The sequence below is a fragment of the Moschus berezovskii genome, chromosome 9 (assembly GCF_049115385.1).
Source record: "Moschus berezovskii isolate FMDL1 chromosome 9, NW_MosBer_1.0, whole genome shotgun sequence".
In the NCBI taxonomy this organism is placed as follows: Eukaryota; Metazoa; Chordata; class Mammalia; order Artiodactyla; family Moschidae; genus Moschus; species Moschus berezovskii.
This window is the reverse complement of record NC_142468.1, coordinates 70,652,493-70,680,446: the sequence shown is the minus strand read 5'-3', so window position 1 is coordinate 70,680,446 and position 27,954 is coordinate 70,652,493. Positions and strand designations below refer to the sequence as shown.

The 27,954-nt window shown below is 44.3% G+C and overlaps 1 protein-coding gene across 9 annotated transcripts in view; it reads right to left on the bottom strand.

Moving 5' to 3' along the window:
• Window positions 1-27,954, bottom strand: part of RASGRP1 (RAS guanyl releasing protein 1) — a 178,418-nt gene that overhangs the window by 63,853 nt on the left and 86,611 nt on the right. For 2 of the 9 annotated variants that reach the window (XM_088839813.1, XM_088839814.1), the window contains 3 exons: window positions 18,841-18,984; window positions 18,487-18,537; window positions 11,376-11,560 (listed from right to left, as the gene is read on the bottom strand). In XM_088839813.1, coding sequence (XP_088695939.1) covers window positions 11,376-11,560; window positions 18,487-18,537; window positions 18,841-18,926 — 322 coding nt within the window. In that variant the 5' untranslated portion in view covers window positions 18,927-18,984. Of the gene's footprint in view, window positions 1-11,375; window positions 11,561-14,921; window positions 15,196-15,771; window positions 16,020-18,486; window positions 18,538-18,840; window positions 18,985-27,954 lie in introns of those variants that run through there. The other 7 variants (XM_088839817.1, XM_088839818.1, XM_088839819.1 and 4 more) reach the window with 5 other exon arrangements.

The following is a 27,954-nucleotide window of genomic DNA, read 5'->3' as shown; positions in this document are numbered from 1 at the left end:
ATTAACCAAAATAATTAACTGCTCATCAGATTTAAGGATGCTCTGCAGGCTGTAACTACATTCTAGCAAGATAGACTCATAAATCATAATGCTGGGACACTTCCTGGCTTCTTAAATGTCGTGCCCCCCCCCTTAAAATGGGGCTGTTCACAAGATTACAAAAACAAGTCCCGGAGGACAGAGGTTAAGAGACATCAGTGCACGGAAGCCAGACACAGTGACCTTTGCTCCTTCACCCAAGAAATTCCCAGAAGTTTTCACCCCTGGCTGCCCTACTGCTCTGGTTATTCCACTCACCGTCACTCTAGAACTGCCGACCTCTGCTTCCTCTTCCCCTGAAGAACAGTACCCTGGTCCCTACCCTCTTTGTTCATGTCTATTAACCACTGTTGTCTTTGCAATGGAAGCTCCATCCTGGCAGCATCTGCTGCCTGAAGACTTTGGTAAGAACCTCGGCAGTTTCCCTAGGGCCCTGGACCACTCTCTGGAAACACCAAAGCAGACAACATGGCCTCCCCCGCACCACCGCCAACCATCTCTTCTACCCTGCAGAAGATTCACAAATGTGCCGAATCGTAGCATCTTTGAGTTTCTATGAGCTATCTTTCCCAGCTGTCACTTCTTAAGAGTCAGAAAGTTAACAAGGCCCTCGATTTTTCCCGGTTTCTGAAAGGAAAGCTTCCCTTCAGCAAAACTGGTCTGACTTTTCCTATTCATTAGGGGAAAAAAAGCTCACCTCAAGACTTTTAAGTTAATAGGAGCATTTGTTTCCTTCATTTATTAGAACTATAATCAGTCATAGTTATCATAACTTAATTAGCATTTAGCATTGAAAAGAAATGAGTAACTACTCTTCTTTTCTTGTAATGTCTTTAGTTCCTCATTAGAATCATTTTAGTTGCCAAGTAACCTTCACTTTTATGTCTCATACATGAAGAGATTATGCCAGAATTATTTTGTAAAATCAATTTTAGGATGGAGTAGCCACTCTTGAACTGCGGTGTTGGAGAAGACTCTTGAGAGTCCCTTGGACTGCAAGGAGATCCAACCAGTCCATTCTAAAGGAGATCAGTCCTGGGTGTTCAGCTAAAGCTGAAACTCCAATATTTTGGCCACCTCATGCGACCAGTTGACTCACTGGAAAAGACTCTGATGCTGGGAGGGATTGGGGGCAAGAGGAGAAGGGGACGACAGAGAATGAGATGGCTGGATGGCATCACCGACTCGATGGACATGAGTCTGAGTGAACTCTGGGAGTTGGTGATAGACAGGGAGGCCTGGTGTGCTGTGATTCATGGGGTCGCAAAGAGTCGGACACGACTGAGCGACTGAACTGAACTTGAGCAACTCTGTATGCTAGTACACCTCTTTATAAATATTGATTTTAAGATCATAATTGTTTACAATATGAATTATGAAAAGCAAAGAGTTAATTATAGTCAACCTACCAGAAAAAGTTAATATGATTGCTGAACATAAATATGCATAGAATAGAATCTAGGAAGATACACTCAATTGTGTCAATAGTATTTATCTTGCTTTTGGTGGTAGAATGGATGAATGCAATTTTCTTCTTTTTGCAGGTCTGTATTTTGTAAGTTTTCTATAGTGAATATAATTTAAAAAGCTATTAAAATTTTAAAAGTAAGAAACGAGAACTGAGTTACAATTAGATCTTTGTAAATACAAGAAAATGGATGTTAGCTAAATTTACTGTGGTAATCATTTCACAATATATATCAATCAAACCATCATGCTGTACACCTTAACCTTACACAGTGATGTCTATTTCTCAAAAAAGCTAGAAAAATGTAAATATATGAGCTGAGTTAGTCAGATCTTGGCAAATACAAGAACTTATAAAGTGGCAAATTTTACGTACACTTTACCACAATAAAAGCACCTATGTAAGTACAACACAGATTCAGTCTAATTAATAATTTAGGGGAAAATGGATTTAAATTTGGTTGGCCTTCTAATTCCTCACCCCAAGGTTACTGATTCTTCTAATAAGTATGTTCTTTAAAAATATACAAGTTCCCAAAGGACTTTCAAGTTCACATTCAACATCATAATTGAAATCCGATTATGGCATTTTCAGTCTCAGAAATCATTTCAGGAATATGACGATAGGGGAAACTGAGGCTCTGAGTTACAAAATGACAAGTCTAAGTGCTCTGGATTTAAGCCAATGACAACCCCAAAAACAAAACTGAAAATTTCTTTTTTTTTCACTGAAAACCACTGACAAACTTTTACCAAACATCCACAACAGTGGAATATGAAATTACATCATATAAAGTGAAGTGAAGTTGCTCAGTCCTGTCCGACTCTTTGCGACCCCATGGACTGTAGCCCACCAGGATCCTCCGTCCATGGGATTCTCCAGGCAAGAGTACTAGAGTGGGTTGCCATTTCCTTCTCCAGGGGATCTTCCTGACCCAGGGATCAAACCTGGGTCTCCGCATTGCAGGCATATGCTTTACCCTCTGACCCACCAGAAAGCCCTCATCATACAATGGATTTAATAAAACTTTGATTAAAATGACAATGGAGGGACTTCCCTGGTGGTCCAGTGGTTAAGAATCTGCTTGCAATGCAGGGGACAGGGTTTCAACCCCAGGAGAGGGGAACTAAGGTTCCACATGATGCAGAGCAATGAAGCCCGCGCGCCACAACTACTAAGCCCTTGTGCCACATCTGGAGAGACCGCGCACCGCAACAAAAGAAAGATCCCGCACGCTGCAACTAAGGCCATAGCAGCCAAACAAATGAACAAATAACAAAAATGACAATGGAATAGTCACCAAATCTTTAGAACAGGGATTTTTTTTTTTTCAAATTTAGAGTTAATACAGAAAAAGATAACAGATAAAAGAAAACATCAACAATTTAACTACAGAAAAATGTAAAATTTCACTTCATTAATATCCCAAAACCAACATAAAAATGGAAAGGAGGAAAAAAATGCCAGTAACAAATACCAATCAAACAGCTAACAGGTTTTAAAAAATAAAAATAAAAAGCTTCTGCAAACCTCTAATAAGAAAATCATTAAGCAAATGATAAATAGGCAAAGGATATAAACAGTTCACAAAATTAGAAATACACTAAGCGGTAAACTTACAAAAACACATTCAACAAAAGCTTGCTTTTATGTATTAATAGTACCTGTTACCACATGGAGAGATACGAAGGCAAATGATTAAACAGATGGAATCTGAAACAAAGAGTGACAGCATATAATATACAAAGACATGAAGAACAGAGTCACAAAACTGAGGTTTAGTTGACCAGAAATAAGGGGAAATTTAATCGTGGAGAATTTTTAGAGGAGGTAAATTAAGAGAACAAAACCACAGTGATAACTTTGACTCTAGAATGAGACTCTCTCAGTATTAAAGTTCCACTGTGACACCTTTCTAATGTCATACAGGTTTCAGGTATGCAGCACTGTAATTCAGTGTTTGTATACACTACACAGTGACCACCCCCAAAAGTCTATTTACCACCTGTTACCACAAAACTGACCCCCTGCATTTCTTTCCTCCAACCCCCAGTCCCTTTCCTCTCTCGTGACCACAGAACTGTCACTTCTTTAAGAAAATTTCTCAACTTCACTGATACATAACTCTTTATCTCTGAGGTATATTGTTCCTTTTCTTTGAAGAACACATGGAGAGTTGTTTTATAAGATATTAAGATGAAAGAAAGAAGTAAAACAAAGGCAAATAATATTTCTCCGAACCAGGTAACACAAAGTAAGATTTCCAGCTTTCAGCTTCCTACCTTGGCCCTTTGACATTTAAGCATCCTCTGAGGCTGGGGGAAAGTGCTAGTAAATGTTTAACAATGTCTTCTTCAGGGGTGGGTTGAGAAGAAGCCCTGATTAGTAGTGTGGCCCATTTCCTTTGTGTAAATACTCCCAAAGCAGGCAACATCAAGCTCCTGGCATGACTTCACGACCATGGAGCTGGGAAGAGACGCAGGTGTGCCTAGCCACTGTATGTATTAATACATGTATGACATGTATGTGCTATACATGAATATCATACTGCTACGAAACATTCATGGGCTTCCCTTATGGCTCAGACAGTAAAGAATCTACCTGCAATGCAAGAGACCTGGGTTTGATCCCTGGGTTGGGAAGATCCCCTGGAGAAGGGAACGGTTACCCACTCCAGTATTCCTGCTTGGCGGACTCCATGAACTGAGGAGCCTGGAAGGCTACAGTACGTGGGTCACAAAGAGTCAGACATGACTGAGTAGCTGAGCACAGCACACACACAGCATTCAGCACTCGTCCCATACAGACTCAATGAACATCATCTCAAGACAGTGGATGACAGCAAACTGTGATGACAGCAAAATGTGATGACATATTAGGAAATGATGAGTTTTGAGGGTTTATTTTTAATGTAATTGTAAGTTTGTATAATTTAATGTTTATTGATGGTTGTGTTTAGCAACTGGCCGGCCAAACTCTTGAAGGTGTAACAACCTGCTCTCCCAGAGTAAGGCTTTCAAGATTGTGACAGCATCCAGTCAAGTGTGGTGCCCTGTGTATCTGCAGAGGCTGTGTGAAGCTCACCTGCTTCCACTCTCGCTCTTTCCCTGCTGTCTTCCTCATAACTACTTTAGGACAACCACATCCAGCTGGCAGCTCAAACTATCTGCAGAACAAGGCACTAAGTCCAGCAGCTGTAACCGCTCCAGGAAGAAACAGGCGGGTCCTACTCTCAGGAGCTGGGCCAGAGGTGAGGCCTGCACTTCAGATGACCTTCCCCGGTGGTCTCACCGCCCATCACTTCTGGTTCAGCCAACAACTGAACATATTACTTTTTTTTTTGGCCATATTGTGTGGCATGTAGAATCTTAGTTCCCTGACCACAGATCCAAACCCGAGCCCCCTACATTGGAAGCGCAGTCTTAACCACCGGACCATCAGAGAAGTCCCCTGAACATACTGCTTTTGCTTTCACATTACTTCCTAATGTGTTTTCATCATGAACTCAATAAACTTCATGTCAACAGAGGGCCTTAAAAAGTCTGCTGGAAAAGCAGCACTTCTGGAGCAGTGCTCAGAGGCGGCACTGCTCCAGTTCCCCCAGATAAGCCACTACTTCCGAGTCTTGACCTGTGGGGAACAGGCACACTCTAAGAAGCCAGGCCCTCCAGCACCACAGTGAACTCAGCTGAGTGTGGCTTAAAGGTGGAAATGCAGGTTGGGAATGTTGCCTTTGAGGGCCAGGAACCAAACTACAGTAATGGCAGACACCCACTTTCTGTTTATTTCATGGCCAAAAGACTGACAGGCGGGAGTTTTCAAAAGAGTTCCTACAGCTGAGAAGGGACAGAAATGCAGGTAAATCTGACGGAAGTGGGCACAGTGTTACAAACCTGCTCAGGGGCAGGGGCCTTTCTCTTGTTAGATCTGGACTGACTGCTTCAGACATGCCTAGGAGGCTGGCTCCACCTCATGACTGCCGGTTCACAGAGCTGAAAAGCTATTTGCTCTATTGTTTTTCAGAGGATTTGTATTCTTCAAGCTTTCCATGTCTCCTTAGAAAGCCTGAAAAAATGCTCTGATATGTCCAAGAAGCAGGTATGTGTGCTATAGGATGGTATTTCTCAAAATCAGTTTGTGGGTCACCTCCTCAAAGCCACAGTGACTGCAGGCTTAATGAAAAATCCTGGAGTTGACCACCAGGATGCTGAACACATCCCACAACGATGACTATTCCTGTTAAAGTTGGAGAACCTCCAGTAGAGTGGAGAGAACAGGAATCTGAGACCAGAGTCCAGACTTCAGCAGCTCTCCCACTCATGAGGGAGGCCACTTTCCACAGGTTAATAATGTTCCTGAGCTTCAAATGCCTATTAACTAAAAAAGCAAAAATAATATCCACCTCACAGGGTTGTTGTGAACATGGATGAGACCAGTTCAGGTAAAGGTCCAGCGCCCTACTGAACAGGCAGTAAATAAGTGTCCAACCACCGTCAGTCTCCTGTCTACCTCTTTGTTTCTCTCAGCAATCTCACTTCTCTGGCTGGAGTTACTGAACTAAAATGCTCAGCCTTCCTGAACACTGTCAACCTTATGCATGGACACTGTGAGGGCCACCTCTGTTCTCTGCTGCAGATGGAGGTCTGCCCTAAACACTATCGCACAACAGAGCACAGACGCAAGTGGAGGGGACTTCCCAACTCCTCCTTTCTCAGGCCTGGCAGTCACTGTGTCTCATACCCAGGAGAGGGCAGACATGCCAGCCTGGCAAAATGCAGCAAAGAGGCTCCTTGGAGTACACAGCATCCCCATCACACAACACGAGTTCACTCCAGGGAGCTAAGAATGGTCACACCTGGGAGCTGCTCTAATGCCCAGAAGTTTCAGGATGTGGGTGCCTTAAGGACCATCCTCTACAATGAAATCTTGTAGCTATGACTCCCAGAGATGGGACTTCCACCAAGGAGGCTACTGGTACCGCTGTGGTCTTCACAAAGGGCCTGTGCTCATGACGGCCAGCCTTCCTGACCCTACACTTGGTTTTGTTCCATGGAGTTGCTGGTTCTTGGGTCTGAGTGCCCTTCAGTGTCATGGCCCTTGGCTTCTGGCCTTGTGCCTCTGGATACTTGGCTTTGGTGCAGACTAAAGCTGTAGAGTGCGGAGGAACCCAGAATCTTGCCTCTGCCATGGAGGGAACTGCAGTCCCAACAAGTGTGTGTGTGCTTTTTTGGTTCTAATTTTAAAAATAGATGTAGTGTTTTATCTTTAATTAGCTGAGGTCTATACAATGTTTTTAACAACCAACTTCAGGAAATATACCTGTTAGTGGTATGGGATATAAACCTACTAGTCTTGGGGTTTTCTTCTTTGGGAGACACAGTGCATACACTAATTCTAATTAACTCAGAATTTGTTTGAGACAGTATTTCAGGCAGATACCTGGTATATAGATAGGGCACAATAAATATTTCCTGCATTGAATGGAATTTAATTTCTAATCTGGGGGACACCAAGCCTGCAGATTGTGGGCACAGAGAACAGACATGTTCTTTGTGGCCTGAAGGGCTCCTCTGAGTGAGGGGAGGCCTGCCCTAGGAGAAGAACCCAAGCATGGCCCAGCTCAGGTTGCAAGAAGCTTCTGGGAGGGAGACATGAAGGAAGTTGTTTTAATTCTCATAGGTTTTATTTTCTTTTTTGTCCATGGAGAGAGTAATACCAGACCTATTTCACAGTTGTTTTTAGTTTAAAAGAAAATCAATACATATAGCCTTCAAACACACACACACACGATAAATAAGATACTACTTGTTTCCTCTCTCATTGACATGTAAGACAAAGACGCAGAGGTTCTTCCCATGCCCTACCTGGGAGCAGGAGGACTGTTTGCTGAGGGTCCCTTACTGGGACGTGCCTGCAGTTTTCTTTCTGTTGCTGTCACAGTTGTCTTAGGTTCAGAGAGGGGCAGAATTGGGATATCTGAAACCTTCCATTTGGCTCTCAAAGCTGGCAGCCCTCTTACAAAGTGAAAACATTATAAAGAGCTCAGATGATCTCATAGGTCTTTCCTACCTCTGAAACAGATGGTGTGATTCACATACATTTGACATAATCGTACCAGGTTGTGATGATCTGCCTCATTATGCTCAGTGGAAGAGTGGATTCACCAGCAATAATACGGTGAGGATGTAAAAGCATGACCTCTGCTTAAAACAGAAGGTGGGAGTGGGTTGTTTCACGGTGAAAGCAACACATGATGACTCAAGGCTCTGAATTTCTAATCACAGATCTGTAACCTTGTGTGTGTCACTGGGAGGCTTACTAGTACCTTCAAGAGTACCCTTAATTTGCACGTGCTGGTCATCCACCCTTAAAAGCCTTGTAATAAGTCCTTCTTCTGAGAACAGTGTGGGAGGTAATTAATGGTTAATAATACTAAAGGGGAAGCCATCTGTATAGACTGCCAAATGCCCAGGGTGCCTTAGAGTCAAGTAGCTGGAGCTGTTAGAAGAATGTAAATCCCACACTGCTTTTCCCCTTTGAATCAACCGTCCACCCAGGCTGACACCATTGAACAGACTTTCTGCAAAGAAGGGAATATTTTCTATTTACTCTATCCAGCAACAGGCACCACTCATGACTCCTGAGCATTTGAAATATGGCTGCTGAAGCTTAGGAACGGAATTTACATTTAATTTTAATTAAAATGTCTACATAAACAGTCACATGTGGGTAGCGGCTACCATATTGGACTGCAAAGCTATAGCTAATTCAAAGCATCTACACCAAGGTGAGGTTGAGAAAGCAGTAAAAAATAAATTAACTAATAAATTAACTAATCAGTTGTTATGTTCAAAAGAGTTTTTTTTCCTCCACCTTTTTTTCCATGTTGGTGGGAGGAGTGGCTGAAACCTGAGTCTAAAGGGAGAGATTACAAAAAAAAAACTTTCCCCACATTTCAACAGTGCTATTTCCCTCTTTTCATGGGTATTCAAATGAGAAGACTTATAAACTCACGAAGAAAAACTAAGCCAGACTGTTTTATTCTAAAGTAAAACTCTTCCATACTAATCAGAGAAAATAACCAGTAAGATGTCTCAAAAAATTAAAAAAAAATAACTTTGCTCATTACTATTCTCTGATCATCTCCGAGGAGACCTACAAAGGCAGAAGTGACACGGCTGGCTGCCTGTCACTGTCCTGCTTGAATCCCCAGCCCCAGCCCCCTCCAGCTCCACACCACTCCTCCACTGGACAACTCAACTTATAACCAGAGTCAAAATCACAGATGAAAGTGCTGGCTCCCATTCCCTTCAGACATAGGGTGTCTTTTCTTTTCTGCCTCTTTCATGTAAATTCTGTGGCAGGAAGCCCTTCAGGACATCATGTGCAAAGCCTTGCCTTGAGATGGCACCTTCCTACCTCCCGCAGCATTCTCACTGTCTGGCTCAGAGATTTGAACAGAGAGTGGCTGCTCTCCCCAATATGTGTTCTCAACCCCAGAATGAACTTACTCCAAGTCTTCATGGTTTAACGAATTTACTCTTCCTGCAAGCCTTATCACTGCCCTGTCTTTTGCATATTTCCCCCCTAAACAGTGCATTTCTCATGAATTCTAAGCTTGCGTAATGGAAGAGTGGTTCGGTCACTGTAATTCTCCTCACGCAACAGCCAGTCAGGTGCAATTAGGGGCTTAATTAGGGACTATCTATGCTTCATGATAATGGTTAAAAGACCATTAGACTCAATGGGATTTTTATACCTTTGGGATTTTAAGGTACTTTTCAGTTCAATATAATCCAGGAAACGAAATATCTTTAGCCCTCTTAGGATTCATTCATTGAGGGGAGTGGGTTAGGCTTGCTTATTCTGCAAGGCTTCAGAATCCCTCCTGTATTTTTCAGGTTGACGGCTGGACGATTTGAAGGTTATAAAAACAGCCCTGAACCCAGAGGGCAACTGCGTGACGGGCATAGGAGGAAGAAAGACGGCAGGACTGTTGGGTCCTATTTCCTCAACAGTGAAATGGAAAGAGGATAAAAATGCTTATTCATGAAACAGTCACAGTATCCTGCCAAAGACTGATAAATAAGATGACCATGACGGTGAGAAGCTTAGGAGCTTACGAGTTGGGAACCAGGTGAAAGTCAAGGGCCTGATGAACAACAGCTCATCACCGCCATGCTTCCCCCATCCCCCCCGGCTTCTAGTTTATCTCCTTGTATGGTTATTTTCCAAAGAGGTTAAATAGAAAACCATTTATTTTGCGCCTGAATTCATCCTTAGCTGAAAGACTAAAGTGTAAATAAATAACAATTCAATTAAAATTTAATGCTGAATTAGTAAAAAAAAATATATATATGCTCCTTCTTTTCCAAGTTAAAAAGTCTAAAACAAAAAAGCAGTGATTCTCGAAGTGAGGTTTTTGAATCAACTGCAGCAGCATCACCTGGGAAACTGATAGAACAGTAAGTTCTTGTGCCCCACCTTGGACCTTTGAGAACAGCCAGTCTCGGGGTGGGGCCCAGCAATCTGTGTTACCACAAAAACCACCACATGATTTCGCAGGAACATTTGAGAACCACTGCTTTAAATCAATGTTGGAATCATGGAAACTATTCAATGCTTTGCTAAATCCAATTAAAGGAGAATCCCCAAAATGTCCAACTTCCCTAAGTCTACAAATAAGGTCTGACTGAGCACTACACAGATCCAGTGAAAGTCGCTGAGTCGTGTCTGACTCTTTGTGACCCCATGGAATTCTTCAGGCCAGAATACTGGAGTGGGTAGCCTTTCCCTCCTCCAGGGGATCTTCCCAACCCAGGGATCGAACCCAGGTCTCCCACATTGCAGGTGGATTCTTTACCAGCTGAGCCACAAGGGAACACAGATCCAGCCAATGAATAAATCCCTCATTCTGAGTTCTAACAATCCCGTAGTCATGCTACCGGGGATCCTATCAAGCACCTGGAATCTGATCAAGTCTTCCAAGGCACCTGGAAGGTGTCAGGGTCGGGTGCTCTGGGGCTTCTGAGCTGAGCCACACAAGCTCATCAGCTTCCCAGTGGGAGACAGAGAGGTCCCAAAGGAGCAGAGTGGCTACCAGTGATAATGGAACTCTAAGTATTTTCCATCATTCCTTTTTCAGGGAGGGGAACAAATGTTTAGTACTTTTCCATCACTATTTCACATATAACAATCAAAAGAGCGTGCCTACAATTTTTTTTTAAATATGGCATCTTTGAGGATAACCCTTGTCAGCTGCGCTAAGCTGCTCACCCCTCATGGTGTGTCGGGTGATGACAGAGTGTGGCATCCAGATAATCCCTGCCAACATGTCTGGCTGCCCCTTTCATAGATCCCAATCTTCAGTCACACCGCTCGTTTGCCAGTATCTCCCAGGCACAGACAGTCTGGCCTTACTCGGTCCTTTCCTACTCCACCACAACCACCCTTCGAGACTGTGAGGGGAATTATTCAGACTTTGCCATCCAGTGGTCCAAACTGCTGTCTGGTAACAGCGTTTGCTAGTCTTCATGTGCCCCAAGAACACAAGAACAGAAAAGCGCCAGATGCACCACTGCATTTTATGATATTTTTCATCACGAGAAAAACCTCCATCCTGAGAAAATTGGAAACATAAACTCTCCTCAGTAACTTTTCTCGCTTTAAATCGCACCTCTCATCACGACCTATTACACCCACACAGTCATGTGCCATAGGCACTGCACACTGTCTCCAACATTTCAAAGGCTCGAAAGCTATTTTTAAACCCCAAATGCAATGTAGGTTGCTATTCTATAAAGCACTTTTTAAGGAAGAACAAAGTAAAAGAGCCCCATTTATGCATGTGGGCAGTTCGCCAACTCACCAAAAGATTGAACACAGCTGTCGATGAGATCGTCCAGGCTGGCTCCTTTGGCAAAATGTCCCAGAGGCACCATCATTCGGAACTGGGTGATCTGGGCCAGGCCGGGATGGGAGAGGAGGGGGCTGCTGGCGGGCTTCGCCTCTAGTCTTGCTTTAGGGGCTGCTCTGCAGCCATGAGACGGTTTCCTAGGGAAAGAGAAGAGGCACGGAATGTGAGCAGAGCAGCCAGGGGACAGACCACACTGACAGCTCGCACTCTGTGGGCAGATAGAGGAGAAAAGGAGATAAAACAATTAATCCTGGGAGCTGGGCTGATAAGACACACCCCTCCCACTTGGTAAAGGCACCAAGCGGACTGGTTGGCTGTTAAAAGGATATCTCCCAAGCAAATAGCAAGGTGAGATTTCAGGGTTGCAAGCAGGGCTCTTCAGCCTGAGACTGGGGTTGCTCTGGCCTGCTTTCTCCAGCTCTTGAAGGGGAGAGGCAGACACAAGACCATCCTGGCAGGTTTTAGCTCCGAGCAATAAATTTTTTATTTTAGCCCAGAGACCACTGACTTGGGTCTTAAGAACTGCTTCAGTTTGGTCCCATCTTCAGCTAAATTCATCCATCTTGAGCAATACCAGAGTTATTGTCGAAAGTCAGGTGGCCTCAAAAACATCTTTAAGGATGTGGGGAGGAGGAGACAAAGGCTGAGGACCTGTGTGCAGGGGGTGAGGGTTGTGTTGAGATAATAAGCTAAATCTTGGTGGGTTCTAAGATTGAGTTTTTCATTATTGAGAGTCATTGAGTCATTTTTATCATTAAACATCATTCTATCAAGTCCTTACTGATTGCAAGAGCTTTATTCCAGACGTGAATGCAAAAGGACAAGTCTGAATCTGGAAATGGCTTAGTAGCCCAATAGGTCAGCTTCATCCACTTTCACGTAGCATTATCTTTGGTCATGACCTCAAGAGTAAAAGTCAAGTTGTTGCAAAATGATATCAATAGGTTAACTGAGCATTTTATTACATAACATACTCAGAGACATATCTATCATCTCTGAAGGTTTACTAGTGATAGGTATTGTTGCTGGTAACTCCTTTGAGCATATTCTCCCCTTCTTCCTGTGCCTCTGTAAGGCTATCATGTTTATTACCAGAGAAATATACCTCAGATCCATAACTTTAATTACACATATTTGATAAACATATGATGGCATCAATTAATCAAAAAGTACTTGTTCTATGAGTAACACACGTGTGACAGACCAGAGAGGGCCCGTAAGACAATCTGTGAAGGTACTCAGCAAACTGGAAAACACACTCATTATATGTTAGTTGTTGTATGAAGGTCATCTGCAAGTTCCTTAATACAAAAATCTAGCTGGAGAATGAGAACCAGACCAAGAAAAGATAACTCTACAAATCTTAAATAACTGGCCTGTGAATGTCAAGGGCAAGAAGTGTGATGTTCTCAGAGGAGGGAGAACCAGTTCCAGGTGGAATGCTGGGGAAAGCTGTAACTGACAAGATATAATGTCACCCAGAAGGGGCTGAAGAAGTACTTGGATCAAAACAAAATACTGACGCACACATGGATTTGGTGAAACCACCCTGTTAAAAGACAATGGGACCACTTACTGCACAGCCAGACTTGTGGAGGGAACACCAGGCCCTTCAAGTCACTTTTCAAAGTAGCTCCAGAACGCTGGTCTGGCATTGGCTGCTGCCACCTGTTCTGACCTAGGATGGGCTCAGGGAAATCCAATCAGAAACTGGCTCTTAGGATCTGCTAGCCCAAGGCAGTGATTTCTGAAAGATCAAATTGGTATTACAGGACTTGATCAAGTTTCTGGCCACTACTGATTTTCACCCAGGCCCTGTGAATGGCCCCAAGATCAGATCAGTATCTGAAAATGAAAGGAAACAGTAATGGCCACCGGAACTAGTACCTCTGATAACAGCAGGCTCTGTGATGGAGATTTAAATAGTCTTTAAAGCTTACAGCCAAGATGTTATCTCCATTTCACAATTTGAAACTGAATCTAAAAGAGGCTAAGTGACACAGACAGGTTGTATAACTCATATGTACTAGATCTGGGACTTGTACTTGGCACCTCTCTGATTCTGTTTAATAAATATTTACTGTGCCTGGAACTGTGCATCTTTCACTATTTAAGAATTAGCAAAAAGCTGCACAGCCCCTCCGAGGTCATTCTCCCAGCCCTTCAACCATGCCTGTGGAAGTCCAGGCTTGGAAAGACAGTGGGATGGGGCACCAGTGCCGAGCCAGGCCTCCTCTGCCCATATCATGCTCTCTTCCCACTGCAGAAGCAGTGATGATCCTAAACCTGGCGCTGGTTATCCACTGTTGGGATCAGTCAGCTTTCAGCCGTAGCTGCTGTCTGTTCACCATTAAGACCTCCTCCCAAGGCAGAGTTGGGAAAGATGAAAAGAAAGTCCTTCTAGTTAGAAGTCTTTTTTATTTTTTCTCACACACCTTCCACATTCTCTTAAGCTCGGAGAGATGAGACCACGGCAATGAGGCTGTCTCCAAATGCAGCTCTTCCCACTAGGACTAGGAGGTGGGTGTCCACCTCTGTCTCTCAATTGGCCAATCCAGGGAAAATTCCATTTTCTCCCTCAGTTGATAGCATCAACCATTCAGGACTCCGAAGACTGGCCTGACGCTAATCTGAGTAATGCTTCCCAGTGTAACCTGAAGGGGAAACCACTTTGGTCCAGGAGGTGATTCTCAAAGGTAGATACTTTTACCAGAACTAGGAGGGGCTGGGAACATTTACCCAAAACGAATGGACTTGAACGGAGTATTTAGGGAGGAGGAAGAGAAAAGGAAGGTGAGAGATGCAGTTGGCCAAGAGGCTGCTGAGACTCAGAGGGCTTGGGCAGGAGAAACCAGGGAGAAGAGAAACTGATAAAACCCAGACAGCATTCAGAGAGGTCAGGAAGATGAGAAGTATGTGTACCATAAATTAGCAAACTGGGCAATTTTGTTGTGCTGTCTCTTGACTGGCTGCTTTGTGACAGACCTTCAAATCGTTCTGTCTTTTCTGGTGAAATGGCTATATATAAGCATTTATAAACCACTTTCTTTTAGGCAGTTCTAAGGGTGTTTTTCCAATCCATAAAACCAATAGCCCCTAAGTCTGCAAACGCTTATGTATTTTTAAAGGATAGTAGGCAAATGTTTCCTCATTAGCTTAAAAAAAAAAAAAAAAGCCGGAGAGAAACAACTTATAAGTGTTCCCTGAGGCTACAACTGGTTAAGGTCCTCTCTAGTTTGCTGAAGATTTTCAAAACTCTGAACTGATTCAGGTGCAACCCTCTCCAGCCTCAGTGGAGGTCACAATTTCGGGTTGAACTTTTTATGAAATTCATCCCAGAAGAGTGAGGGGATAAATGGACAAGGAGAACGAAGGGAACCCCCCACCCCCCGCAGTTTTCTTTGCAGTGAAAAATGGCTTTTATCGGCTTCCAGTGAGGATTTCTTCCAGTGTCCCGTCCTCTCCCTCCTCCCATAATACAGGCTGAATTCAATTTACCGGAGCTCTCTCCTCTCAATCCCACGCAGAGAACAGCGCTGGACCTTCACGGGCAGGGCCGGGGAGGACATAAGGGGCCAAGAGGTTTTAGTTGCAGGAGGTCCAGCAGCGCAAGGCTTCCTGCCTGACGGGGCCCGTCAGGCGCAACAGAGTCTGCGTGGATGGAGGTGGAAGAGCCCAGCCCCCGGCCCTGTGCTGAGCTCAGGCAGTTGTCCGGTTCTGGCCCTTTGGGGAACAAACTCAAAGTTGCCCGGCCCCTCCGGGCCTCTTTACCCTGCCAACAGATTTTGGACTCACAGTCACTTTTCCGTCATTTTCTGTAACCCCAAGTCCCTCCTGAAACGTGTCCCTAGGATCACGGGGGGTGAGGGGGGTGCAGGTTTCCCCCCCCACGGTCGCGTGGCTCGCCGACCCCTGCGCGCTGGCGGCAAACGCAGCTGCCCTTCCAGACATCCGCGGGGCCGGGGGAACCGCCAGGTGGCGCTGCCGGGGCCGCGGCAGGTGCGCGGGGCGCGGAAAGTCCACGAGTGGGAGTCCCGCGGGCCCAGCGCCGGGGGACCCGGGACCAGTCGCTGAGCGACCCCGGGTCTCGCGGGATCAACTCAGGGCGCGCGTCCGCCCGGCCCGTCGGGCGAGAGGCGCTGGGCGCCCCGGGCGCGTCCGTCCCGCGAGCCCGTCGCCCTGGACTAACCCGAGACCCCGGGAGGCCGCCGCCCTCCGCACCTCGGGCCCGCAAGCTTCCCGTAGCAGGTGGCGCCGCGCCAGCCGCCGCACTCCCCATCCCGGCGAGGGCCCAGGGTCGAGCGCGCCGTGCCCCCCGCCCAAGAGAGGAAACGGCGCGCCTACTCACCGCGGAGCTTCTCTGGCTTTGCCCAGGGTGCCCATGGCCGCAGCCGCGCTCCCCGAGCCGCCTCACCCAGCGCGGCGGGCCTGGCTCGGCGGGGCGCGGCACATCGCCGCCGCCGCCGCCTGCCGAGCTCCCCCGCCCCGGGCCCTCGCGTCCGGGCCGCCCACCCGCCGCTCTCCGAGCTGGGCGAGCCCGCCGGCGGCGCAGCGCAGCACAAACTTTGTGTGAGCGCGCCCGCCAGCCCTCCTGCCTGCGCGCGCGCCCTCCGCCGCGCCCCCACCTGACGAGCGCCGATGGTTATCGCCAGAGGAGGTGTGTGGCGCTCTGTCGCTCTTCCCCGAAACCTGCCCTCACTACTGCGTAGTCCGCGGAGGCCTGCGCCTCCCTCCACTCTCGCCTTTTGCTCCCGGTGCCTACCTCGGCCCGGGGCTGAAGTCGGAAGCGGAGCTGGAGGGGCGAGGAGGCTCCAGGTGCCCTGGATCCCACCCAGCCCGCGCCCGGAGTTCGGGTGGGAGCTGGAGGAAACTGGCCTCGCTCGGTGGCTCTCAGGGCAATCCCCACCTCCTTCGCATTCCCGAATTTCAGTCCAGGCTCCCGAAGACCCCTTATCCCCTTGCCAGCCTGTCTTGTATACATCGGAGCGCAGAGTCGAGGGTGGGGTAAGGAACGAAAACAAAGTTGTGGGTCCGCCTTAGCCTGTGCTTTGAGTATCATCTTGTTAGTAATTAGCAGCTGGGCTGGAGATACTTGTTCTGCACCCCGAGATACACTCCAGATACGATCCGTATCAGGGGAGACACAGCTGCGCGGCCTCTCTTGGGTATGGGAGTGAAGGGCACACAGCTCGGGAGGAGTGGGAGAACTTTCTGACGGCAGATCTGATCGTGAATGGTAAAAGATAGTGATGACAGTAGCAAATGTTGACCGAGTACCTGTGCTAAGTGCTTTCCTCATTTACACCGTCTCCCCCAAATACCAAGAGGTCACTGTTTTAAAGATGAAAAATATTAAGGTTTAGAGCATAATATGCTTCTCATCATCCAACTAGTACACACCAGAGAGAACCACGACCTGGGCTGAGATCTGGCTGACTCCCTGTAATGGCTGCGGGACTGTCCTAATAACATACCTATTATCACTGTCACATGCCTTAACTCCAGCCACATTAGTAAGTTCCTTCCCAGCCATGATGTTCTGGACCTTAAAGCCTCATATGTATATGCCACCTTATCCTAAAAAGGAAATTCACGATGGCTTACAAAGTTGCGTAATTCACCAAAAGAAGTGTACGAAATGAAATGTGAAATTAAAGTACATAAAATAGAGACAGAAATGAAAGGTTGCTGGTCTTTTGTTTTTTTTTAATGCATCCCATAGAACAAGTGGGACCAAAGACTTTTCTCCTGGATTTCGAGTAGTCATGTTCAAAAAGGAGGTCTTGTCTGAAGCTCAATTTCTGTCACATGCAAGACAAAAAAAAAAAAAAATTGCTCATGAGATCAACTCTTCTGATACTGAGACCAGAAAGAAGTTTGAGAATGATCATGAACATTGAATAACAGACCCAAGTTCTCAGTCACAGCTGTATAGACAGCTGAAGGAATATTTGGATGTTTAATATTAAACTATGACACTCTTCCAGACTTACACTGAATATGCATATGTATATATGCCAAGATGATAAACACATACCTTTATATAAATGCATAATTATATGTAAATGTGTTTAGATAGACAAATAGACTACTGGGTGTATACACATAATACTGAGCACAGTTTCAGGCAGTTGCATACAGCTATACACCCGCAGTTCATTATGTAATAAGTACAGAAATGATTAGCTATTAGTTCACTCGAGAAACGAGTCTTGCTGAGTTTTCTAAAGATAGAGGCCTGCATCTGCCTAGGAAGCTGCTTTTTCTCAGGCTTCCTGAGAGCTGTGCATTCCGCCTGCACTTGACTGGGTTTCTGGGCCCAGCTGAACTCTTTGAAGAGGCTTTCTGGTTGTTCCTACTTGAGCAATTTGTCTTTTCCAAACACCTTAAAAAGCAGATGTTAGTTAGCTCCATCTCTTTATTCATCTTCAGCCGTGTGGTTAGTCTCCCTGGTCCTGTCTGAGGCGCCTCTGACCTCAGGAACAAAGCACTCCTTCTTTACTCATGTTCTCTTATCCTTTCTTCTGCTTCTCCAAACAACCCTCTGATGGGCAGTAGTCAATGTGTCTGTAACAGCTGAGAAAGGTTGGGGACCACTGTCATCTTCTGCTTACCCTTTGGGTAAGGTCATTCCTTGGGATCCTTTCTCTGATGTTCTTTCTTCTCTCAACCAGAGGCTCTTCAATGATATCCCTGGCCCTTTTCCTCAGCTTTTTGTGAGTATCTGAGAAGCCTCTGCAATTAAAAATGCCTGCTTTTGTCAGATTTTCTAAATGACCCACTACTCAAATTAGGTGTGTTTTTTTTTTTTTAGGTGTTTTTAATTTCTTCTAGGACTTCAACAAGACCCAAATGACTCCTGAGTCTGAATATCTAACCTTGATATCTAACATCCCAAACCACATTTCCAACTGGTTGCCTCCTTGAATTGTCCCCCCAGGGCTTCCTCTCCATCTCCACCACCACATGTCTTGGCCCCAGTTATCCCTAAACCTGAACATGTGTCATAGCTTCATAAATGGCCTTCCTAGTTCTCCTTTTTTCATGTTATTTTCAGAATTACCTGATCATGTCATTCCTTTGTTTCCATACTGCCAAGAAATTCTCCTGTTGCCTGCAGAAGAAACGACAAAGTTCTTAACGTTGCTCACCTTCACAACTAACCAAACCTGTTCTGCCTGGCCTCCACCCATGCCCTCCAGGCACCTGACCTCTTAGGTCATGACCTGGTCACTGCCGGTAATTGCTGTGCCCTTGCAAGCCTCAGTGCTTTTGCTCCTGTACTTGCTCCCATCTGTCATCTCTTTCCACCTAGATGCACAAAGGCACAGTTATACTGAACTCATGGCAAACTGGCAATTCGCCCTACAGAACACACACGGGACTGCTTCCCAGGGGCAGAGGGGTAAAAACCCACCTTGCAGAATCTGCCTGATGACTGGTTAGGCTTGGAGAAGCTATTGTCTGCAGAGCTTCCACTACTTGGTCTAACATTTTTTCCATCCATTTGAGATACGTTCACTGGTTCCCTACTTAAGTGTCAATGCTTGGCATTGAGAATCTGAAGGAGAACAGGACAGACAAGAGCCTTGTTCACATGAGCTTACACGTCTGATAGACAGTATCCAAGTCCAAATATGCCATGATGTTACATCCTGATTTCCAGAAGCTGCCCCTGCAGTTGGGTTACCCCTGCCCTCATGGGACACCATGGGCTATTCCGGTTGAGGCACCCACATGCATCAGTGAAGACAGAGCTGCCACATTTAGGGATACATAGCACTACAGGAGAGTGAAGAGAGATGGAGACAGAAGAGGAGGGAGGGGATGTGGCACTGTCATTTCCTCCTTTGCTGAGTTCCGCTCCTGTTTCTGAGATGGGAGAACTGGCCTCAGCATTTTATTATTGTTACCGACTGCCCCACAGTGAACACTACATTCCTGTTGCTGCTCACCTTGACCAAAGCTAGAGTAACTGCCCATGTGAAAAGCAGCTTCACTTGCTATGGGTCTGTAGTTTGGCACCTTGTGGTTGGACTCCTGCATGTTTCTTTGTCCTCAGCCTCTTCTTGTGGATGCAGCCCATGTTTTTCAGAGTCTCTCCATCCTCAGGCCAGCTCTCCTGGAGAGCATTCTATCTTGATCAGGTATCCCCAGGATTCTCCATAGGGAGTTTGATGAATGTCATGTAAATGATATTTTAAGATAAATCACGCCATACCTAGACTCTGTGCATATCCACTTTTGTTTTCAGCTGAAGGATGCTGTTTGTCTTTGTTGAAGTCCCTTCCCAGAGGCCCAATCTCCCCTACAAGTCATATTTCTTTACATCATGGAGCCCATATTTTTCATTTGATTTTGGAATTGTTTCAGGATATTAACAAAGAAAGAGAGATATATGTTGTCTCATGGCTTTTGCTCTTAGGGAGATGGGGGGTCCCTGGAAAACTTTGAACAGAAGAGGGAAGGGATCCAAATTGTGCTTTACTGGGTCTGGCTGCTGAATTCCAAAGTGACTCATGGGAAGTAAGGGTAGGAGGTTCTCCGTGGAAGGGACCTTCATAATTTTCAGCTTCTGGGTCTGCCCAGTTGGTGACTGTCAAGCAGTTTCTAGTATTACTCTGTGGTGAGAAGTGTAATATCACATTTTACACTCTGTGACTCAGATGTACATTTGTGCTATGCGTCAAACTGAAACACAAGTTGTGTGAAACATGATCCTTTCAAAATTTTTTAAATGGTATTAAAAAACAAATGCAGATCAGGACCCCTAAAATTGATCCATCAGTTGGATGGGACCATATTATACAAAATGTAGTTCCAAGGCTTCCTCTCATGATAATAATACATCTCAATAGTTATCTCTGGGAAAGGGGAACTAGGTGACTCTGAGTAGGGGGACTGTTGCTTTCCATTGTTTCCCTTTCTGTAATTTTTATTTTTGCATTGTGTGCAAGCATCTAGTCCATCAGTAAATCCTATTTTGAATCATTCTGGCATAGAATTTCTTGCTTTCTGATGCTGGCCCAAATGGCTTTTCAAAAAAAAACAGAGGCTGAGACCAGGAAAGGTGAAACTGATTTGTTCAAGTTTATATATATATATATATCAAACAGTGTGTTTTCCACAAATACTTTGGAAGCAGAATGGCACAACAGTTTAAACTGTGAGCTCTGGAGTTAGACTGATTTTGAATTTCAGTCCTCAGGCTTCCTTTGCAAGTTAACTTTTCTAGCTTCAGTTTCCATATCTGTAAAAATGGGTACAAACAAGCCCTACCTCATGCAATTTTGCTGATGATTACGTGACATGGTTTATGCCTGGCATGGACCGACCACTGCGGACACATTGATGTTTTTAGTGCCTGGTTACAGGGACACGAGGTGAATGTTTCAGTAACCTAGTAAGTGTTTTGCCACATCGAAGGGATACCTGCCCTCGTCTTGGTTGATGGGGAGCCGACTTCTCAAAGGAAGTGAAGTGTGGGTTAAGATATAAAGGATAAGATGAATAGTGAACCAAAGAGAAGTGAGGAGCGAGAAGAGGTGAGGCGAGGCCGGTGTTTCAGAGAAAAGGAAGACGCAGAGGTAAGGAAAGAAGCAGAGCCGAGGGGTTTGCTTTAACTAAACACAGGAACTTACTCTGATTCTCCCCCACTCCCTGCCAATACATAAATAAGGCTGTCCAGTCTGACAGTCTCACTGCCTTTGCAGAAACCAAGAGGTTTCTCATCTTGAAGAATCCCCTGTGAGCTCCTTGAATCCCTCACTCCACTTTAGATGTGATTCAATTAAGGCTACTTCCCAAATTTGCCTTTGGGTGTTTGAGCTGAGCACCACTGCAGAGGGCTGAGTTAATTACCATTCAACACTGAGCGTCTTTTCAAATGGCTGCCTGGCAATCAGAACAGCAACCGTTGAAAAGCTAAAACTAGTTTAGTAATGCAACTTCTATTTTTAAAACCCCTATTGTGGCCCCAGCACCACCCTAGTACTAATACTACTTAATCACTCAACACCCATAAAGACACAGGTAAAAACTTGAAAAAAAAAAAACAAAAACCAGTTAATAGAAAGATTCAAATGGCCTGGACCAACCAAAGGATGTGGTTTTCTGAGTACAAAAACTGTTTAATATGTATTCAAAAAAGTACTGTGATAAGCATAGTATTGAAATGGAAACTCCTGAGTATTAATAAAGACACTTGCATGTGAGCAATGGAGAAAATAATTGTAAATTAATATGGGTGGGTGCTTCTCACACTGGGATCATCAGTAGACACATGCTTAGTCCTTAAGGGTGTAGAAGACTTTTTTTCCCTTTAAAAGGGGTCATATTTAAGAAATACGAAAGTAGGCTGCTTCACACACAACTTACACACATTTTTACCTGTTGATCTGACAGTATTGGTTACCCCAGCGCACTCCCCTATGCCAAAGCCTAGTTTTCCATCCCACATGGGGTGTTGTGTCTTTTTATTCAGTCGGTTTCTCTGTTGTGGGAATAGAGAGTGAAACTCTCATAGGCAGATAACACGCCTAGGAAAGCATAAATTGGGATGGAATAGTCTGACTTGCGGAGAAGGCAATGGCAAGCCACTCCAGTACTATTGCCTAGAAAATCCCATGGATGGAGGAGCCTGGTAGGCTGCAGTCCGTGGGGTCGCTAAGGGTCAGACACGACTGAGCGACTTCACTTTCACTTTTCACTTTCACACATTGGAGAAGGAAATGGCAACCCACTCCAGTGTTCTTGCCTGGAGAATCCCAGGGATGGGGGAGCCTAGTGGGCTTCCGTCTATGGGGTCACACAGAGTCGGACACGACTGAAGTGACGCAGCAGCAGCAGCAGCAGCAGCAGTCTGACTTGCCTGACTCTGACATTGGATGCAGAGGTAGGAAGCAAGCCCAACTAAGAAGAGTGTGACTTAATCTTGTAGGCAGACTTAACCCCTGTGTCCCTTGGCTAAAGAGATGGTGTTTCACAAATAATCAAGTCACACCCAAGAGAGCAACTTGAAAATTAGCAGTGCATTGATTAAAAAACAAAGGTAAAGGCTGACATTTCCTCCAAGTATTGATCAAGATTGATCTGGCACCATGTCTAACTGGCAACAGACTCAAACACTTTGATTGAAGTAATTTCTTGGCATTTATTCAAATGATAGCCAAAATTTACTATAAAAGGAAACTATCTTTTTGTTTTGTGTTGTTTTGTTTCTGCACCTTGCATCAAACTGAGAAAACTTCCCTCTGAACTGTGTGTGCAGCTGGGGGAGTCAGCCTGGTGGCTTCATGAGTATAAATAGAGACCTAACTGTCAACCAAGTTGGTCAACCAGGTGTTCAGCTTAATCGATTTTTAAATTAAATCAATCAGTGAAAAAGATTGCCATATGTTGTGATAAATCCAATCAGTGCCAATTTATGTGTGATTTTCAAGTCCCCAGAAATGAGGTTTTGCTTCCTGAGGAAGGTTACCTCATGCTGGCTCTCAGTTTGGCTCATCCAGGTGTGTTCCCAAGGCAGTATTATTGCTCTGACATTGCCTGTCTTTGGATGGAAGTGTGAAGAAGTCTGGGTCAGACTTGTTATGGAAATAGACAAGTTCTATATTATCAATGTTGCAATTGTTTAAAAATTCCTCTTTTCTAAAAAAACAAGTATAACTGATTTACAGTGTTGTGTTAGTTTCAGATGTATGCACAGCAATTCAGTTACACCCATACACATATATATATATATATATATATCTGTTTTTCAGATTCTTTTCCCTTATAGGTTATTGCAAAATACTGAGTATAGTTCCTTGTGCTATATAATAAAACCCTCTTAAAAATCTAAATTGCTGTGACTTTTGCTCTGTACCAGCCACAGGAAGCAAATGGGTCATGTGGGAGGTAGGGTCCAGGTGGGTGAATTTGCCCCAGGTTCTCCCCACCTTGGACCACTCTAAACTAAGCAGGAATGGCAGGGCCACAGTGTGATATCTGGGGGCTCCTTCCTCCATACAAACATATCTTAAAATAAATTGTATGATTGTGTTGGCATAAAGATGAATAGAATCCAGATCAGATTCGTTATTATACATACAATCTTTGGTTTTTTTTAAACTAATGAAAACCTTTCTGTGGGTGCCTCTAAGTACTGCAAGCTCTCAACCCCGTACCTCCTGGATGAGTTGGCCCTGGGAGTGAGCCTGGTTCCTTCATGAAAGATAGAGTGCTCTTTCCTGGCTCTGAGAGAGTAGTGGTTTCTGGCTCTTGGGAGATGTTGGTATAAAATAAGGGGAAAAGTGAGTTTCAAGGAGGGGTTCCCTCTGTCCCTTTGGAACATACAATAGGCAGGCATATGAAAGGTGACCTGTAGGGCAGTGAGGTGAGAAATGGCACAGAAATGGAGGTTTGCCTGGGGATGAGAAATAAAACTAGGGGCTTTGCAGGGTCATTCAAGGCCACAGGGCCTAGCTTGAAGGAACCAAAAACATAGTATTTACTGACTAAGTGGCTGCTGGTGTAGGGAAAAACAAATACTAGTTCTGTGCCAGAGAGTAAGTACCTACTGCTTTCATGTTAGACCTGGACTTGGTACTAGAGTACTCAGAGACCCAGCCAGAAAGGATCTGGCAGTCCTTGGTCTATTGCGGAAAGCAGGTTAGACTACCAGGAACAATGGGTCAGCAGTGAAAACAACCAACAAACCAAAAGGGGCCAACTCACATCCTAAGCTGCACTGAGCTGGATTCTACGATCAAACAGAATGTTTTTTACTTTTTTCTGTTTATCCTAGATTCCTCATGCTGATTCTATGAGCTGACATATTGAGCACTTCCTACATGTCAAGCACTGAGCCAAGAAATAAGTACACATTATTTCACATCATCCTTGTTGCAAAAAGACTTTATGATGATTTACCATGGTTGTTCTCACTTCATAAAGATGGTGGGGTCATGGGAGGTTTAAGGCTGAAAAAGGTTAAGTGACTCACCCAAAAACACACAACTAGTGAAATATGAAGCTGGGTTTCAATTCAGTGTGATTTTGGAGCCCAAGCTTATCACCATTTTGTTGCACCTCCCGCTTGTGATATATTAGATTTTGTACCCAAAACAGTTGAGTTTGTTGGCTATAACCTGTTAGAAAATCCTGGGTGAGGTAAAGAGGATTAGTAACCAGAACTAACCATATTGTTCATGGCCTCAATGAAGTATTGAGTTTTTAGCTGTCTTATCAACTACAAGTTATAAAACAGAGCATCAGTGGATCAAAATTTTGGTCAAGTGACACTGTTCCTCTAGAACTCAAACTAGAACTGCCTCTGAAAAGACTTGGCCATTGGTTAGGGGAGGGAAAGCCACTGACTTAAGACTTCTTCAGGCTCATGTTTTCACTTTGAGTTATATGAAAAGTGAAAGTATAACTATTGTCAATGTGCTATTAATGCATTGGTCAGGGCCTTGTTACCTTATTACGTCACTTCTCAGATAACATGTACTACACCTCTGTGTAAGTGTGTGTCTGCATCTGTGAATGTTTCCTTAGCAGACTGGGCTAAAAATGCAGTTCCTACTATGATTTCTTCTCATGATTCCTTGTCTAGAGGCTTTGGTCTTCTCTTGAAAAAAAAAAACAAAACGGGGAATTGTTGTCTCAAGTGATTCAAGCATTATTCCTTCAGGCTTTCTTACTACAACCCAAGAGCTCTGATTTGTTTGCTTGTTTGTTCATTTGTGCAGAGTTTTAGCTCATCATTATACTTCAAATAAAAATCTCATAACTGAGTTACTAATGGAACTGTACTCCAGTCTTAAGACTTACCCTCAACAGGTGTGAATATCTTTCTGAAGTGCTAATATGAGTTTAGTTGTTTGGTCTGACCTGTCAAATTGGGAGTGAAGACTGATTCTGACTTCTGGTGTTTAGATTATTTTGTCTAGTTCCTCAGTTTCCCATCCTTTCCCAGAACATCCCAGAAACCCAGGGTTCCCAGGATCCTCTCTCCTTGTTGTCCCATGTAGTATGCCCACAGCTGCTAATGCAGATTTGGACACCGAAGAAGAAGGGACCCTTGCCTACCTTGTTCCTAACATAGAGCAACTGAGTGCTGGAAAGTTCCTGACTCAGTGGTGCCGCTTCTTTTCCTGTTTCTCAGCCTCTCTGGAAGACTCACAGGTGACACATCAATTTCCCTTCCTTGCTATTTCCATCAGCATCTCACCTTTCCTTTTACTCTTCCACGACATTTGAGGACCACTTCTTATTTTACTCTTCTGTCTAATGTGATGTCTAGGCTCTCTGCCAGCCCTGAGTGCATGTGTGCATGTTAGGTTGCTTTAGTCGTGCTTGACTCTGTGTGACCCTATGGACTGGGGCCCGCCAGGCTCCTCTGTCCATGGAATTCTCCAAGCAAGAATACTGGAGTGGTTGCCATGCCCTTCTCCAGGGAATCTTCCTGACCCAGAAATTGAACCCTGGTCTCCTGCTTTGCAGGTGGATTCTTTACCATCTGAGCCACTAGGGAAGCCCGCCAGCCCCAAAAGTGCATGCCAAATCCTGCCCTTACAAACACTGGAACCCATGCAGGAAGGGTTAGATGGCCAACCATCCAAGATGCCTATAAAATGGGGGCTGGAGGTAAGGAAGTATGTGGAGACACATCAAGTAGGAAGCCTTGCCTACTTTCCAGCTTCTGTTACAAAGAAGCATGATAGGTTCAGTCTCCTGAAAACTTAGCTATGCCCCATCCTATTTCATCCTCCAGGGAAAGAGTTTTTCCTCTGAACAGTCTTGTGTTTTTTCTCTTGTCACTTGGAGGCAGGGGGTTGAGCCGCCTGAGGTTGACAGCAGTCTTAATATTTTCTACACCATGACTTTACTAAGGCTGGTAGGCATCTGGGAGTCAGGGCTTGGCTTTTGATTCAGACTCTCAAGACCCAGTGTTTTTGGCAGATGGAGCTCTTTCTGAACAGCAAGTCGTTGTTGAATGACATTGATAGGACCAGGGCTAAAGGAAATTAGGGTTTCAAAAGACTGTCTAAAACCAAAGTCCTTTCTGTCCTCAGTATTCAGGATTTCACCCTTCTCTGAACCAAGGTTGCCCATTTTGCTGGGAGAAAGCACACAAAACTCTGCTGTCTGGAATCCAAGCACACTCTGATTTGCAGGTCCACCACCATAGGAGAGGTGCCAAAAAGTTGCTTGCCATAAAGTTCATCTGGAAAAGGAAGAAATCAATACCCCTTTCCTGTCTTATCTGCACTTACTCTCACCTTTTATTTCATGAAGGGTGTGGCTATTGCTACAGGTATGAATCAAACAAAAAATAATATCATTCCAATATCTTAGATGAATATAGATGCAAAAATTCTCAACAAAATATTAGCAAAGAGAATTCAACAACACATTAGAAAAATCATACAGCACACCCAAGTTGGATTCATCCCAAGGACATGGTTAATTCCAAGCATGGTTCAACATACGCAAATCAATTAGTGTGATATACCACATCAATAAAAGATGAAAACCACATGATCAACTTGACAGATGCAGAAAAAGCATTCAATAAAATTCAAATACATTCATGATAAAAACTCTTACCAAAATGAGCACAGGGAAAACATATCTCAACATAGTAAAAGCTATTTATGACAATCTCACAGCCAATATAATACTCAATGATGAAAAGCTATAAGCCTTCTGGCTAAAATCTGGAATAAGACAAGGATGTTCACTTCTGTTTAACATAGTATTAGAAGTCCTAGTCACAGCAATCAGATAAGAAAAAGAAATAAAAGGTATTCGAATTGGTAAGAAAGAGGTAAAGTCATCATTTCATGCAGAGGACATGATACTATATATAAAAAACATGAAAATTACTGGAGCTGATAAATGAATTCAGCAAGGAAGCAGGATGCAAGATGAACATACAGAAATGAGTTTCATTTCTTTACATTAATAATAAAATAACAGAAAGGGGATGTAAAAAACAATTCCTTTTAAAATCACATAAAAAAATACTTACAAATAAACCTCATCAAGGAGGTGAATGACTTATCTGCTGAGAAATACAAAGTATTAGTAAAGGAAACTGAAGATGACGCAAAGGAATGGAAAGACATCCCATGTTCTTGGACTTTAAGAATTAACTAGAGTCTTTTTGTGTTTTTTTGGTTGCACCTCATGGCATGTGGGATCCTAGTAACCCAGTCAGAGACGGAACCCATGTCCCCAGCAATTGAAGCATGGAGTCTTAACCATGGACTGTCAGGGAAGTTTGGATTGGAAGAATTAATATTGTTAAAATGACCATATTATTCAAAGCAATCTACAAATTTAATGTGATCTCTAACAAATTACCCATGACATTTTTCACAGAACTAGAACTAAAATCCTAAAATTTTTACACAGGGCTACAAAAGATCTAGAATTGCAGAAGTCATCCTTAGAAAAAAGAAGAAAGCAGGCATAACCTTCCAAGACTTTGGGCAATACTACAAAGCTATAGTAATCAAAGTACAATGATATTTGTAAAATA